The following is a 15,678-nucleotide window of genomic DNA, read 5'->3' on the forward strand; positions in this document are numbered from 1 at the left end:
AAAGATTCCATAGCATGAATAAATGTGTTTGTTGGAAATCTCTACACGAGGCTTAAAGACAAATGTATGTGGAAACGTTACAAGAATTGTTGTTTAAAGTGATAAAAAAGCCTCTGTGTAGCCTGTTTGATGCCTTTTTTGTCCAGAATGTCAGGTTGATTTACACTCCAATTTAAAAGTAGCTGGCTCGGGACTCCAGTTAGTCCACACAGTCTCTCTACGGCACTCGGTCTTAACAGAGCAAAGTTTTCGTAGAAGATGAGCGCCAAACTTTCCAACATTTGGGAAAAGCGCAGAAAACACACCCCAGGGACGCCATTTTCTCTCCTATACTCGGAAAAAAGGTCCAGCAGGATTCTTTTCCCAGTGACGTTTGTTTCATGATTCTCGTCACCCTGTGGCACATTATGGGAGCGCAAAAGGGCGTAGACTTTTGCCAATTCGACTAATTTGGTCCTTCTGCAGAATGCTAGCCATTCGGTCCTTGTGATTCTGCAGCTTGTCCATGTGCCAAGTTTGGTGAGTTTGTACAGTTGGACGAAAATATGTACTTGGGTCGGTATTGTGACCTTTATGACTTCGCAGGACTCTGGTATGGCGTCCACATTCGACAGGGAGTTGTTCACGATAGTCAAAAAGTCCCTCACCACCGGGAGTTTGATGGACAAATCTACCGGGTCGTCCCTGGTTATGTTGCCATCACAGTAGGTTGTCTTGAGACTCGGATTTGAGTTCACCTCAAGCAGCCATGCCTTTCCGTAAATGTCAATTATGACATCAAGACCTAGGATCTGAAATAATTTTGGTGGATTCCTAGTACCAGAAAGACATCCACTATTGATGGAAATGTGAGGATATAAAGCAGATGCTACATTCTCTGCAATTTGCTTGATTTGTGTCCAAATGTTCTTCTTTTTATATCCGTATTTTTCCAGATGATTTAACACGGAGTCCAAAGGTCTCTTGTTGTTATTGACGTCATAAATATCCTTTCCCCTATGGTATTGCGATAAATTGAGCCTGTTTATGCTATAGTTTGTCAGGTGCATGAAGCTATTGCAACTGTTATTTGCTGATGGATACTCGTAGAAGGCTGTGCAAACACGGACCAGAGATGACTTTGAAATGAATGCACTAAAGTCTTCAAAGGTTCCAGTCAACAAGATGTATATCCTAATGTCAAATTTTTTACCATCGAGTAACAGCGGATTTGCAATATATTCTTGAGCAATATAGTCATTGAGGTCATCGGTAACATCTTCAGGTACTGTTGCTACTCGAACCCCTTGGCCCATTGAACCGCCAGATGGTTTTAATATAAACGGTATTTTGTAGTCTAGTAAGTTTACAATATGTTTCATATCCCTTGGTATCGTAAAACTTGGAGGATAGGCGTTTGTACCGTGTTCGTGTTCATCACCGTTACATTTGTAATGTAGATGAAGTTGCAATAGTTTGTAAAAGTAGTCTTTTCTAGTTGCATCTTGTAGGTTTGGGTATCTATTTACTGCAAATTTTGAATAATTTGAGCACTTGTTCGAAGAGCATAGGTCAATGATTTGACTTGCCGTTATGGACATACCATACCAGTAGATATCGCCAACATTGTGGTTGCAAACTTTCCAACGAAGTGACTTTAGGCATGAACCTAGCAAACATGTATCATTTTTTGCCTGGGAGAGGTTGACATTTGGACGCTTTTTGTAGTAGTACTTTTGCGGGGAGCACAATGTTGTCTCTGATTCCTCAGCATTTTCGTCCACAAGACTCATTTTTAGATACCCCAAAGCATCATAAGCTTCTATATCTCTTAGGGTTGCTTTTTTTCTGGTTAATTTCCTCCCCTGACTAGTTTTGCCTTTGCAGGATTCCCTCTCATAGCTAGCCCTAACCTTGCGATTTTCCTCAGGGAATCGAGATATTATGCCAAGAACATCGTTAAAACACTTTGGTATGCCTGAATTACGCGCATTATCCCCTTCTATACTCCCTCTTCTATCTCCACTTTGGCAGTGACTTGGGGAACACGATCCCCGATTTCCATAGATGTTGGCGGTTTTACTTCTTGAATACCGCACAGTACTAGTTCCTACGTCTATAATGTCTTTATTTTTCAGTAATGTGTGAGCGTCTTTGGTGTTTGGCGTTTTATTGTGTAGACAGCCTCTGTCAGTCGAAATTGTACTCATCTCACTCGTGCGCTCAAGTATAACACAACAGGATGTATTAAAGACAAATATATAGATAACGTTGTTATATATGCATTGATGAGCATTTTTGGCACTTGGTGAGGGTGACTCAAATCACCGGTGTGTTCCTGCGGAATTTCACAGGAACTCGGCAATTGTATTATAATTTTAGCATTGGATTTTGATTTTTCCCAATGAATTACCAGTTCATGTGACTGTTGTCACAAACTTTCGAAAATATTTCTCTTTCTTGTATATTTATCTGTACCTATGGACAATGTAAAGGAAATCGTTATTAAACGTATAGAAGATGCAGTTTCATCGCTAAACAAACTAGGTGTGTTTGTAGGTTGCGAAATTTCGACTCTCAAACTTGGCGACGATGGCTTTGTAGACATACCAAACGGAGATGACGTATTCGACTACGTCGCTGTGGTACTCGCAAAGTACGTGATCTCGCTTTGCAAAAATGTAGACTTTCTGGAGGAAGACGATGTATCCCAGGAGCTTGAGGAATCAATAGAAAGCCAGAAACTTGTGGAGTCTGACTGTCTAGAAGTCTTATCACAAGTAATTTCGGATGCTATGAAGCGGAAAAACATCAATTTCCCCTCGTATCAGTATCATGATGTCTCAATCGATATAGATAGCACGTTTTTTGCAGTAAGACCTTATATGTTTGCTGTAAATTTCTTGAGTGACCACTCAGTTTCTGGACGAGGAGATAAAATTAAAATTAACTTTATGGAGCATGGACATCTTATAATCCGAAAACTGGCAGAAATATCTCTTGACATCGCACCACTCATGAGAGAATCGCACATATCATACATTTCTGGTTATCTCTCATCACACGGAACCCCCAAAAAGCTCAGACTAGAACATCTAAGCTGCTCAAGACCATGGGTGATATACTGGGCACTTCACTCACTACTTATTCTTGGAGCAGACATAAAAGTATATAGACAAAGGGCGATAAACACGATTATGAGTTGCTGGGATGAAGTTGACGGTGGGTTCGGAGGAGGTCCAGATCAAAAGGGGCATTTAGCTACTACGTATGCGGCTCTTTGCTGCCTTAAAATGTTAGATTCGCTGGATGAGTGCGATAGAGATAAAATGTATAATTTTTTGCTCCTGTTAAAGAATGAAAATGGAAGCTTTAGGATGCACATTGGAGGCGAAATTGATACTAGAAGCATTTACTGCGCAGTATCATCTGCCTCCATTTTGGAAATTTTGACTCCAAAACTGGTGGAAAACACCGCAGAGTACATTTCAAAATGTCAAACTTATGAAGGAGGTATAGCCTCTGAACCAAACTTGGAGGCCCATGCAGGCTACACATATTGTGGACTTGCCGCCCTCGCTTTGCTTGGGAATATGGATATTATTGATACCAAAATGGCATACAGATGGTGCATTAACAGAGTCACACCACAGTTTGGATTCCAAGGCAGACCTCACAAGCTTGTAGATTCATGCTACTCTTTTTGGGTAGGAGCGTCGCTTGAAATTTTGAATCTACATATGCTAGAATGTAACGAAGCAGATTCCAGAAAATTGGAACAATTAGAGATTGTAAAGTTGTTGTTGGCGATATATATAATGACCGTTTCGCAAACTGGAAAGGGCTTTAGGGACAAACCAAGAAAGACTCCTGACTTATATCACACATGCTACGCTCTTTCCTATCTGAATATTATCAAGGGATATATTAATGTGGATGATGCCAAGCCTATAAACTCGTATGTGAAACACAATCTACTCTTAAATCTGCTTGTATAGATGTACGTGAACTAGTTAGGTTGGTCTGCTATTCTGGAGAGGAAGACGAGATTCCTTTGAAGTGTAGAGCAGTTTCTGAGCATAATTTTAATGTGCAGAGACTGTAAACGTACCTGAAAAATTGAGGGTCTGTTGCTCCGGAGAGTTTGGTCAGTGTGTTGATGATATTCGAGTTTTGTTTCAGTAGTGCGTCAATATCGCTATTCGAAACCTTTGGAGGACGATTATAAATCTTTTTACTGTGATCCATCATGTATGGATTGTATAGTCCCTGTGAATTTGGTTCATACTTGATGTTTGGTATTTGGTGATGCATTTCGTTAGCCCTTGGATCCATATTTTGGTATCCTTGTTGATAGTTTTCCATTACATGTTGAACTGGGAACTGTCGGTACATGTGTTGAGGAAATGGCGGCATAGGATGATGCCTCTGGTTGATAAAGGGGTAATTGATATTCCCCTGCTGATTCATTTCTATAATACACACATTTATAATACAATTTATTGATTTTAGACTGTTTATATCGAGTAAATATAAAGTGCACAAGATAAGGTTGACTAGACGTGGATGGTCAGACGATGGAATCCTGTAGAGGTTATAACGTCCATGTATTCTTCCAATGTGATGTAGTTATCCTTGTTGATGTCAGAGAGGATGAATTCCTCAACCACCTTGTCCCTTAGATCCTCTCTGGTTCTCATAATTCTCACATTTCGCATTGAAGATTGCTCGGGTTCTCTATCTTGTTCTCGTCTCAGGATGGTCTCATGATCCTTTGTACCTGCATTTATGAACTCCTTAAAGGACAAAACACCATCTGTGTTTGTGTCTGAAGCGATAAACTTCCCAAGCAGGATCAAGCCCTTTCTGAGCCTTTTGATTAAAACGTTCCTGTTTATCACATTGCCGTCCATAAACTTGATTGGTGAGTTCCTCAAGAGGAATATATTTGCAAACTGCAATCCAACTTCCATTATCGTGAACAGCAGTTCTCTTTCATCGTGCATTAGGCCAACGCTGTCAACAGATAAAATTACCTTGTCCAGAAATACCCTCGACAAACTATCATTTACAAATTCTTGCAGTATACTGGGAAATTCCGTTCCAACGGAACGGTTTGTATTCAGAAAATCTGAATCTACGACTTCATTATAAACTTTGATTGGTGGGAAGACATAAGTTGTCAACAATTGGAGAGTGCACAGATACACGGAGAGGAATGTGAATCTATCCGTATCCGGTTCAAATGTTAAAAAATTAACCTTTCTGAATCCCAAGGTCCTTGCATGTACAAAGGCAACAAAGGCCTCTGGGAAAGCTGCAAAGAGTCTTTTCAGGGAGTCCTGTTGAATTTTAAGCTCCGCATCTACAAATACCGGAAAGGCTGTTTGAGCTGCAAATAGGAATGGATCATCTAATTCGTAGAGCAGGTTTGTCCTAGCCTTGAGATGATTGATGTTTTCTTGGGATTTCACTGCTACAGAGAGCATGGCGTCCAAAACTTTGGAGAGAGTTTTGTTCTTGTTCATATGCATAAGCCACTTTATATGCCATATTTTACCTGAAACAGGTAGCTTCTGCATTAGTATTGAGACATGACTCCATTTTATAATATCATCATTCAAATGACGGTCCCTGTTTGCTTCGTCCAATTTCTGCTTCAATTCACTGCTGTTTATGGAGCCATGAACGATATCACAAACGTCATTCAGAATGCTCAAGTGATTTGCATTTGATGACCCGTGGTTGCTGCACATGCCTACTATTGTGTAAAGGGGTGTAGGGGTTGCATAGTCAGTTTTTACCGTGACCCCGGTGGTAGATTTCGTGGTTGCCACGATTACTGGCATTGTGTAACTGTCATTTGTACTCTTGAGCTCGCCAACCCTCCTCAGAGGCGGAATTGGACAAACTATGCTTGCAAGTGTGTTTGGAGTTCCATTTTGACAAATTTCACCAAAGATGAGCTTCAGAAGGTAAGACTCATTCACATTTAATAACTGAACAACTGAAAAAAAGAAAATGATCAAGAAAGGAGTGAAATAGTAGATTGTGGCGACCACAGAGGATACTCTCTTTAGAGTTGTAGTGTTAATTACCCTCATTAGAGTCAAAGGTGTATCCTCATTACGTCATACAAGCTAAAACAAGTGATTATTTGTCTGAATTTGGTACACTCTGTCACTAAGCTGCGGTCCATCTCTGTAGACATGAATGCACCCGGTGCAATCCTCTCCTTGACTACACATTACACTTCTGGCAACTTTGGGGGATAAATGTCATATATATCGTTGAAACAAACCCATATCAATCTGAAATTCCACAAGGAGCGCCAACTCATCGGCCTTCTAACGCAAAAGGCCCAAAAAAACTTGAAATTGGGACACTATGACCGAGCAAAGGCGTTTTCCAGCAGGTCTCTATGGATTTTAAAGAGTCGAACATTCAGAAACTGGGATATCGCAAGGGCTAGGAATATTCTGGCATACGCTGGCGCCTTGCTCAAAAGTGAGCCCATAAATGCACCAAAAACCTTTTCAAACGATAGTTTTGATGCCTTACCTGATAGAAGACTAGTAGAATCTGAATGGATTCGATTTGTTAGCAGAGTAATAACCTGCAAAGACAGGATTAAGATTGTCTCCAGGCCACTGGGTGGGCCATATCTCAACCTTCTGCAGCTTGATCGCACAATAGAATCGTTAATTTGCCGATATTCGGCGTGTTCGATTAATTTACTCCCAAAGCTGTTGACAATAAGGGCGCTACTTACGGAAGATGAAGAAGAGGTAGGTTTCACGTTTTACTCATTAGCTATACTTAGAGGTGTGGATTTTCTATAATGGCACTTTTAATGGACGTTAACGCCGAGTTTGGGACGAAGGTCATTGATATTGCGATACGCTCTCTTTACAACCTTGGACACGAAAACTACAAGGTTTTGACCATAGCAAAGGGGTTACTTGATAGCTGATACGCTCGAGTCAAACTTGGACTTTATAGTTTCTAAAAATTCGAGTCATTTGCCCTTTGAATCTGTGTGTGAGGTAAGGAAGTACCCAATGTGCAAACTCAGTCGCAATTCTGGTATTTAAGATGCACTCAGCCGGCTGCGGATGTAAAGCTGAGCATGAATTAGCATCAAGTTATGTATGTTTGCGCGAATATCTGAATATACCTGGAATCCGAGTATTTAACAGCAACGTGGTAAGTCCATCCAGCCAAAGATACACGAAATCTCTTAGAATCCAAACGACGGTGGAATTATCTTCAAAAGGTATTCGGAACGTCTAAGTTCACCGGAAATATCCAGTGACGAGGACGAAAGTGAGCTTTTATTCACAGTTCCGTTCACTCAACCCTGCGATATCGGGAATCTACTCATAATAAACGAAAGCGAGGGACCTCTTGAAGTAAAATTGTACGTGAACAGACCAGAGATCGATTTTAGTGACATAGAGACCGTGACTCCCACCCAGAAATTGTCTGTACCGCCAGACATACACGGATCTTATATACATTTACTCAGTGTTGCCAAGTTTAAAAACGTTGAGAATCTAGCGATATATCTGGAGTCCAAGGATAAGGAAGTAAAAGTGCGCTATATTGGCCTTAGAGGTCGTGTTTTGGATACAATCAAGGGCGTTGTTGATGCAAATTACGAGGTTATCCCGGTTGGAAAATTCAGCCAGGTCATTTCAGATTTAAAGAACTTAAGGACTATACAGTAGTTTTGTTAAAAGGCTGGAGATGGAATTGTTATATGCTCTGTTTATACTCCACGCAGCTAGTGTTATCGCATTCAGAGCTCACTTTAATCCAAGTAGAGACAAGTTTGCTGTCTTTGCAAAGAATTCATATTTTGATATTAAGAAACGTTTTCAACGTCGTGCAAGGAGGTTGAAACAAATTATTCCTCCGACGGTCAGAAGGCTGGATAGAATGGAAGAAAACGCGGCAAGGTACATTCAAAAGGATCAGAAGGTTCGTTTTGGTGAAAGACTCTCCCAGATTCCTGGCGATGGAGGTATGATACCTGGACTTAAAAGTACTAGTAATGCTCCTGAAGCTGTAGTTAATTACTACAAGAGTTATTTTTTTGACAAAAAGAAGAGGATACCCTGTGAACTTGATAAAAACTATGACCTCTTCAGGGAAAATGAATGGGAAAACATACAGCGAATTATTAGGGATCCACAAAAAACTTTTGGGTGCTTCGAGGGCAAGGAACCAGTTATGAACGAACCATTCTATAAGCCCATGGAGAAGTTTGAACCTAATGAAGAATATAAGCGGGCTACATTTAGAAAACTTGTCAAAAAAACTGTGACAGTTGAAATACCCGAAAAACTCAAGAGGAATCAAGGGTATTATGGATTAGTTGTGGAAAGTATTTTCAGTAAAATCAGCAAGGAAGAAATGGATAGACTGAGGCTGATGGAAATTAATATGAAAATGGGAAACTACAAGTACGATAAGAACATTTATGGAACCGATGATGACGACACTCTAGAAGAATTGCCTACCATGTAGAATATATTTTAATGTTAAACTGGTCAATTTCAAACATATATACCGAGTCGAAATTTGAAATTGCGATGATGTTTGTACTAGTGTCCTGTGATATAGCACCAAATACACTCAACGCTGGAGTATCGGCTAGAGCGGCGTGAAGTGGAATGTCGTCCACTGTATACAAATGACCAAAATACCCATTTAATCGCAATGTGGATGACTCATAATAGGTTTTGAAGGCATCCAATAACTGATGTAGTTCTATCTTTTCGTGTTTTGTACATTTGAATCTCTTGATGTATTCTTCAATGTCGATGTCGGCGGGAGTTGCAACAATTATATTGTCTGATATAGGGAATTTACCAATCCTTTGCAGTGATAAGTATACATGAACCCTGAGTAGAGTCTCAGTGTCGTTAGAATCCTCGATTCTTTTAAAAATGTCTTTTGCGAGTAAGATTTGGTCACTTTCTCGATCTATCAAGATAAAATTTGTCCGAAGCAATGCAAATATTGTTTCTTCAGTGCTTATAGCGAGGATTTTGTGGCGTTTTACCTCTGCAAGCCTATGAAACGTGGCGCCGCTGTGGTACGGAACAACAGAGTGACTTTTCTTCCATATGCCAACGGCTGTGATTGATTCCTGCTTCAATAAGCTGATATCCGACATCTATAGATGTATTTGCGATTCATTTGGAATGGACTGTGGGCTCCGCCTTCCATATGGCTGCGCCCGTCTGATGACACAGTTCTCAGGCCGTAGGATTTTGTGGAGATGCAATGCACATTATAGCATAGGATCATTACTTATAACATGTATAACCTCAATTCTCGGGATATGCAGTCCAATTTCTGCTACTTAGCCTCCCTAGAGTCAGAGATTATCATACTCTATTTTGTCTTCTACAGCTGTATATCATTCATAAATACCATTTTCAACCTTTGGTGCGCTAAAATGATCATATTTTAGCAAAGCGGACCACCGTTTTTATAAACATGCTACTAATGAAGGCAAAGTATTTGTCAATTCCAGAACATGTCTTTGTAAATGTGTCTCAGTAATTCCAGAGCCACCATTCCTTTGATACTTAAGGATAAGTTTCTGACAAAATTAGACCAGTTTTTGTGCTACAGGTCTTGCGGTGCCTGATTGAACATCATTTTGCACTCTTTATGCATCCCTTTGGCTTAAACCTTATGGGAATGTAGTAGCAATAGAAACTGCTTGCTGTCACACCATTATCACTACACTCTGAGATATCATCATCAATAATGATAGTTTCGTCACTCGAATAATTTTCGAGCGATGACCGGCTGATTACTGTAAGGGCTGTTTTCTGGAGCCCTCCCGCAGGCTCCGGCTTAGCATTTAGACATTCCCCCAAAAATTCAACTCCTATTGTAGTTTTGTCTTCTGAAACAATAATTTCCTCATTTACCTCAGAGGCATCTTCTGATTGGCAATTCTCTACAGATGTATTTTTCTTTTCATCTACTACCAACTTATCATTTTCGAGTGTATATCTTGGTATATCAGTTATCATCAGAGGAAGTTGAAGTTCGTCATCTACCTGCTCTTGTTTCTCTGGTGAAATGCTGTTTATTATGCTTTTAGGTTCCGGTTCATGGATATCCTTGGTAGCGGTCTCCAGGGTATAAGGAGTTCCTTTATCTTCGAGTTCAACTTTATTCACATCTTCTTCAGGTTCCGTGGATGAATGGTCCGTTGAATCTCCATTATTATCTTGTATTTCATCATCTGATGATGAGATTGAAACATTGTTCTTCACAAATGGTCTTTCGATAGTCTTCTTTACTTGGTCCCATTGGAACCTCACTTTCCTTTTTCCGGGTGAATTTAGCTTTTTATATCCATTAACGAATATATTTGCGAGTTTTGAGTACCTTATCTTCTCGAAGCTGACCTCCCTTCGCAAGTTGCATGTGACCTTGGCTTTATCCAACAAGTTTAATCCACTGGCATAAAATCCACCCTTTATAGTTACAATAAAATCTTTGACCATAATAAACGCATAAATTTTGAATATTTGACAGAGTAGTGCATCTTATCCGAAGGCCTTAAGCACTCGAAATTGACATGCTTGAACAGATCAGAGTTCCAAAACTTTTCTAAACCGTCTCTTTAGAATTTTAAAGCACATCAACTGATGTGTAAGTCCGGATCTAACCAGAAGACATTTCCACTATATTCGTAGATCTCAAGAATAGATGGTGCTGCATGCAAATCCAGAAATAAACCAACATACGGAATGCACTAGATATGTAAATATAAACTGCATTTTTAGATGAGATGCTCTATATTCAAGCAAACAGTGTGTAATGAGTGTGTATCTAGACAGAGACAGATGGATACGTCTACTGCTAGGAAGTGGTGTGATTCCATTTCACGGTTTAAATGAACGTTAACGCCTATCACGTAGTGATCTGTATACCCCTATGATTTAAAATTATCTGTTCAATCATATTTGAGAGGGAAGACGCTAAAACACATGAACTATAGTCGAGAAATACCACTACATCGTTAATAATATTATCCATTTTTAGTATTTCGTCACCAAAAATTCTGCTTCCATCATCTTTTGTTTGTGTACTATAGTATTCAACCAATGGAAAACAACCATTGACAGCCCTAGACGAGAGGCTGCCGATTGCGAAACAAATGAATACAGTTATGAAAAATAGTACAGTAGGGGATTTAGCAATGAAATCAATTTTAATCCAACTAGCCAATATGACAAAGGAAGCAGTTCCAACGCAAACAAGTCCAATAATGTGCAAATAAACGTCCCTCAAAAATACAAACAAGAGGCGGGGCTGTGATAACCTTCGAGCCAACGGATCGATTTTTTCATTTATACCAGAATAGACAATCATACCGACAAAGTCACAAAAATTATATGCGAGTGTAATGATGAGTTTCGCATTATCTGAAATTTCCAAGAGGAATGGAATGAGACAGGGATAAAAGAAGTATCTGATGATAGTCGCTTCAACTTGCAGAAGGAAACGTGGAAAGAAGTAGTGTACAGTGCTCAAAGCTTTTAAAAACTTCTTTGCTTTTGAAAACAGTGAAACGGGTTCACAACGATTCGTACCAAGTTCATGATCAACATTTTTGTGATTTGGGGTCTTTTCATGGTAGTTGGCGTAAAGGTACGTAATCCAGACAAGTGCTGCCGTTGCTGTAACAGCTTGTACCAAATGACATAATACCAGGCAAAATCGCATGTCCTCTATAGATTCCACTTCTATTGCGTGCTCCAGAAGATACTGTACAACTCCTATCAAAATAGATCCACCCGGATAGCCAGAATATAGTACCGCAAATGCCGAGTTTGTAAAGTGTCTTGATATAACATATGTACATGATTGCAAGATTAGGGCCTTAAGAGCTCCATTTATTCCATAGCAGAGAATGAAGAGATTCCTAGCAATCATGCCATTGCCAAACATGCCTACGAGTACAATCGCTATTTTGCATGGTACCAGTAACCATCCATAAACCATTAAAGTAGTAAAGTTTAGTGAAAAGAAGAAAGAAGCCAGGACGAATGAAGTCAATCCAGACGACAAATACACAACGTTACATTTGTTGGCAAAGTTTGGACACCTAAAGACCTTTTCCGTTAGCAAACTAGTGCTCAAAATAGCATCGATCGATATTGTAATAAGAGTAAACACAAATCTGTGATTTTCGTCAATCTTCCTAGTGCCAGGGAGCGAATCATTCCCTACCTGTCTAACTTGGCCTTCCATTCCTTATTATATTCCCAGAGTCAATGAAATAATAATAATCACAAGTAGGTTAAAGGTAGATATACATACCAATAAAGTAGGTCAATGGGAATAATTGCCTGTCTAAATCTAACTAGCGTCGTATCTTAAAGTTTTCCCGCAGGAATAGTGGAATCTGCTAGACTAGTATAGGCAGACAATTAAAGGGTGGAAACCAACAGAGCATGGCCCAGACCCAGCTAAAATGCACATAAACAGAATGTCTACTGCCCGGACTACGGAGTGATATTCCGCCCCATTTCTCATCATTCCTAACCCTGAACTCTTCCTGTGCCTAGTGTATACACATTGTCTAGAGGACGATCCTAAATAGTTGTAATGTCTGTGAGCTATGCAAAGGGATAAATTCATGCTCTGATCGCATCTCGAGGCCTCAGGGCGTAGAAGACCGATCTAGAATCTAAACTAACGGGTGAATAACATATTTAATGACATTTAAACATATATAGAGTATAATATACTAATGTTGTTCTTTCAGAACGTTTGATAAGATCCTGAAAAGGTGGTGAGGTCATGTAATGGTCCTTCCATCTTGTGCTAGGGCAATTATACGTATTTTAGAGCATATTCTGAAGGAATAACAGCTTTTAAATACCAACAGTATTGCCTTCTTTGATTTTTTTAGATCCGTTGTCCTTACTTTTGTGTAGACGTTTATTCCTCCTCATACCCGGCCTAGTAGATTACTTGTCGTGCATGTGCAGTCACAATATCCGTAGTATTAATCCTCCAGATTTACGGGTATAGCTGGAGGAAGAGACTGGGAATAGATCAGAAGATATACCCTCTCCAGGAGTCCGAGTAGTACCACATTCTTCCTTATCCTCAGTATTTAAGCTAGTGCTTTCCAAGGTGTCTGTAGATCGCTACCCTTAGATCATGCTACAGACTCTTCTGGCATGCTACTCTCAGAGATACTAAGAATAACACTACCCCCTACCGGGCATGATAGTCCACTGAGGATGGATGACTGGTCTCCAAAGAGTCTATAGAAGAGTCCCCGAAGGGTACCAGGAATGGTCAGTACACCTCCCTATGGTCGGTATGCAGGCTCACTCTGTTCGCCTAGGCTCCCATACTCCGTATACTCGCCATACCCCTACGGGGAGGATACTCATTCAGACCCTTCACTGACGGATAATCAATGAGTAGAAAAAGCGGAGTGAAACGACATTATTATGAGTCTCTTTGGAGGACTTGAAAGTTGAGAAATCGGGCTAAAGTGTGTACAGCTAGCTGAATGAATGCGAACTACGGAGTAGTGAGCATAGTGAAATGTCCCGAAGAATGAGGGACTGAGCGACTAACAGGAGCTCTATGGCGACCTCTGGGAGCTCTTCCTACTAGTAGTCTCTACCGACCATAGGCTTTAGCCGAAGGGAGATTCTTCTTCACTAGTGGTGATAACCACTTCGTGGTACCATTCCTATGAGACTCTTCTATAGACTCTTTGGAGACCAGTCATTCATGCATGCATGTTAGTGTCTCTGAGTAGAGAAGAGGTGGTGACTATACGCAGTATAGGAGCCTGAGTGGTCACTTATTCTCACTCTAGTAGTCTCTTATGGAGACTCTCAGTAGTCATTCTGGAGGTTGTCTGCAGAATAGATGATAGTGAGAATCTTTCTTAGTACTGAGTCATTCATGCATGTTAGTGTCTCCTAGTCTCCATAGAATGCCTAGTATCCCCGAAGGGCATGATACTCTCAGAGAGACTTCCCCGACAGGGGAATAATGATGCTCAGGAAGAGTCTACCACCGAAGGTGGAATAGAGAATCTCCCCTACCGGGGAAGATGTTCCATAGAGTCTTCTAGAGAGACTAATGAAGATCTACACTCTATCGAGTGAAAACACTCACCCTCCGGGGAATGGTCGCCTAAAGACACTCCCCAAGAGTCTCATAAAGATACTAACACTCCTACGGAGTGAGGGAAAGACTACTAGTAGGAAGAGCTCCTGTTAGTCGCCTAGGCTCCCCATGGGTCGCCTGGTTGCCATCTGGGGATAATTATCCCCCGATCCACCGAGTGGTAGTTATCCGGGCCAAGTCAAGTAAATGTTGGGTTTTGGACACTTTTAGCAGTCTCCCGACTATGAGAAATTTCTGATTTTCAAGGCGTTAAATCCCAAAAACCATGTGTTTCTTTTTGCAATTTGTGACTGTGGGGATCGGCATTTTAAAGGCTAAAAAAATGAAAATTCCCAAACTGATTCAAAATTCTTAACAGGTGACAGATAGACAGGACTATTCTTCACTCCGTAGGAGTGTTAGTCTTCTTCGGAGACTCTTTATTCCCCGGTAGGGGAGTGTCTCTATTCCCACCCCTTCGGGGTAGTACTACCATTCTTCCCACCCGGTAGGGGGAGTAGTCTTCCCATGGAGGCTCCATTCTCCTAGGAGTACCTACCCCACATGCATGCAGTATTCCTACCCCGTAGGGAGATTCTCTAGTACTCCTCCGGAGACTCTTGGGGGGTGAGTATCTTCTGCCCTGTTGGGCAGTGTCTCCCTTCTAGGTACCTCATAGAGAGTCTATCCCCTGTCGGGGCATGAGTGTCTATCCCCTTCGGGGGAGTAGTCTTCACTAGTGGTGATAACCACTTCGTGGTACCATTCTTATGAGACTCTTCCCGACCGACGTCGGAGACTAGGGAGTTTGTCACTATGGAATGTCTTTAGGCGACCATAGGGAGCATGAATGCTAACCGAAGGGGAGTCTATAGACATTCTCCTACCCCTTCGGGGAAGTCTCTTCATGAGTATCATCATCAGTACTTCGTACTGAGCATCCATTCCTGGTACCCTTCGGGGATAGTACCTTCATGAGATTCTCTAGTACCCATTCTGGTCATGAGTTGACCACCATGTAGTCACAAGTATGGTAAGTAGTGCCTCATCAGTGTGACCGAAGGGAACATAATGCACATCATTCATAGTACCTTACACTCCATAGACATTCTCCTACCCATTCTGGTATCCAGTGACTACACATCATTCTGCATAGTACCTCTCTATTCCATAGAGAATTTTCTATCCATGATCTCCATACTGAGCATCCATACAGAGTAGTATCTAGAGACACTATACATGGTACTCACAAGTATGGTCAACCTAGTATTCAGTGAGTACAGGGTCATTGTAACCACGTAGTGGTCAGTGGTATGGTCAACTGAACATGATGGGTGGCACACTATGCATGATCCACCATCTCCATAGTATGACTACACATGCATTAATGCATGTCAGACTGTATGCCAGTATGTGCAGGTTCTCTCTATGCATTACCATGTTCTACTAGATACTCCAGTGCATGACCACTATGTACAATGAGTACTCACTTTGTATAGGCATCTTACAGACTCCACA

The 15,678-nt window shown here is 40.9% G+C and overlaps 10 protein-coding genes across 10 annotated transcripts; 4 read left to right on the forward strand and 6 right to left on the reverse strand.

The window, feature by feature from the left end:
* Positions 1-77: 77 nt before the first annotated feature.
* Positions 78-1,772, reverse strand: BEWA_027840 (tubulin-tyrosine ligase family member protein; the record flags this gene model as incomplete). Its single annotated transcript, XM_004829544.1, has 1 exon — positions 78-1,772. One exon carries the CDS (start codon positions 1,770-1,772, stop codon positions 78-80), a length of 1,695 nt encoding a protein of 564 aa, XP_004829601.1.
* A 687-nt stretch (positions 1,773-2,459) lies between these two features.
* BEWA_027850 (farnesyltransferase subunit beta, putative) lies at positions 2,460-3,977 on the forward strand (the record flags this gene model as incomplete). Its single annotated transcript, XM_004829545.1, has 1 exon — positions 2,460-3,977. The coding sequence occupies one exon, from the start codon at positions 2,460-2,462 to the stop codon at positions 3,975-3,977; it is 1,518 nt and encodes a 505-aa protein (XP_004829602.1).
* Positions 3,978-3,988: 11 nt separating this feature from the next.
* On the reverse strand, positions 3,989-4,344 carry BEWA_027860 (hypothetical protein; the record flags this gene model as incomplete). The annotated part of the gene is made up of 2 exons (XM_004829546.1): positions 3,989-4,052; positions 4,091-4,344. The coding sequence occupies 2 exons, from the start codon at positions 4,342-4,344 to the stop codon at positions 3,989-3,991; spliced, it is 318 nt and encodes a 105-aa protein (XP_004829603.1).
* Positions 4,345-4,534: 190 nt separating this feature from the next.
* BEWA_027870 (hypothetical protein) lies at positions 4,535-6,142 on the reverse strand. Its single transcript, XM_004829547.1, has one exon. The coding sequence runs from the start codon at positions 6,081-6,083 to the stop codon at positions 4,536-4,538; it is 1,548 nt and encodes a 515-aa protein (XP_004829604.1). The 5' UTR covers positions 6,084-6,142; the 3' UTR covers position 4,535.
* A 112-nt stretch (positions 6,143-6,254) lies between these two features.
* Positions 6,255-6,952, forward strand: BEWA_027880 (hypothetical protein; the record flags this gene model as incomplete). Its single annotated transcript, XM_004829548.1, has 2 exons — positions 6,255-6,767; positions 6,803-6,952. 2 exons carry the CDS (start codon positions 6,255-6,257, stop codon positions 6,950-6,952), a joined length of 663 nt encoding a protein of 220 aa, XP_004829605.1.
* A 122-nt stretch (positions 6,953-7,074) lies between these two features.
* BEWA_027890 (hypothetical protein) lies at positions 7,075-7,709 on the forward strand (the record flags this gene model as incomplete). The annotated part of the gene is made up of 2 exons (XM_004829549.1): positions 7,075-7,185; positions 7,224-7,709. 2 exons carry the CDS (start codon positions 7,075-7,077, stop codon positions 7,707-7,709), a joined length of 597 nt encoding a protein of 198 aa, XP_004829606.1.
* Positions 7,710-7,728: 19 nt separating this feature from the next.
* On the forward strand, positions 7,729-8,511 carry BEWA_027900 (signal peptide-containing protein; the record flags this gene model as incomplete). The annotated part of the gene is made up of 1 exon (XM_004829550.1): positions 7,729-8,511. One exon carries the CDS (start codon positions 7,729-7,731, stop codon positions 8,509-8,511), a length of 783 nt encoding a protein of 260 aa, XP_004829607.1.
* Positions 8,512-8,588: 77 nt separating this feature from the next.
* On the reverse strand, positions 8,589-9,163 carry BEWA_027910 (hypothetical protein; the record flags this gene model as incomplete). The annotated part of the gene is made up of 2 exons (XM_004829551.1): positions 8,589-8,637; positions 8,691-9,163. The coding sequence occupies 2 exons, from the start codon at positions 9,161-9,163 to the stop codon at positions 8,589-8,591; spliced, it is 522 nt and encodes a 173-aa protein (XP_004829608.1).
* Positions 9,164-9,650: 487 nt separating this feature from the next.
* On the reverse strand, positions 9,651-10,517 carry BEWA_027920 (hypothetical protein; the record flags this gene model as incomplete). The annotated part of the gene is made up of 1 exon (XM_004829552.1): positions 9,651-10,517. The coding sequence occupies one exon, from the start codon at positions 10,515-10,517 to the stop codon at positions 9,651-9,653; it is 867 nt and encodes a 288-aa protein (XP_004829609.1).
* A 409-nt stretch (positions 10,518-10,926) lies between these two features.
* BEWA_027930 (hypothetical protein) lies at positions 10,927-12,270 on the reverse strand (the record flags this gene model as incomplete). Its single annotated transcript, XM_004829553.1, has 1 exon — positions 10,927-12,270. The coding sequence occupies one exon, from the start codon at positions 12,268-12,270 to the stop codon at positions 10,927-10,929; it is 1,344 nt and encodes a 447-aa protein (XP_004829610.1).
* Positions 12,271-15,678: the final 3,408 nt, after the last annotated feature.

Source organism: Theileria equi, chromosome 1, assembly GCF_000342415.1.
Source record: "Theileria equi strain WA chromosome 1, complete sequence".
Taxonomy (NCBI): Eukaryota; Apicomplexa; class Aconoidasida; order Piroplasmida; family Theileriidae; genus Theileria; species Theileria equi.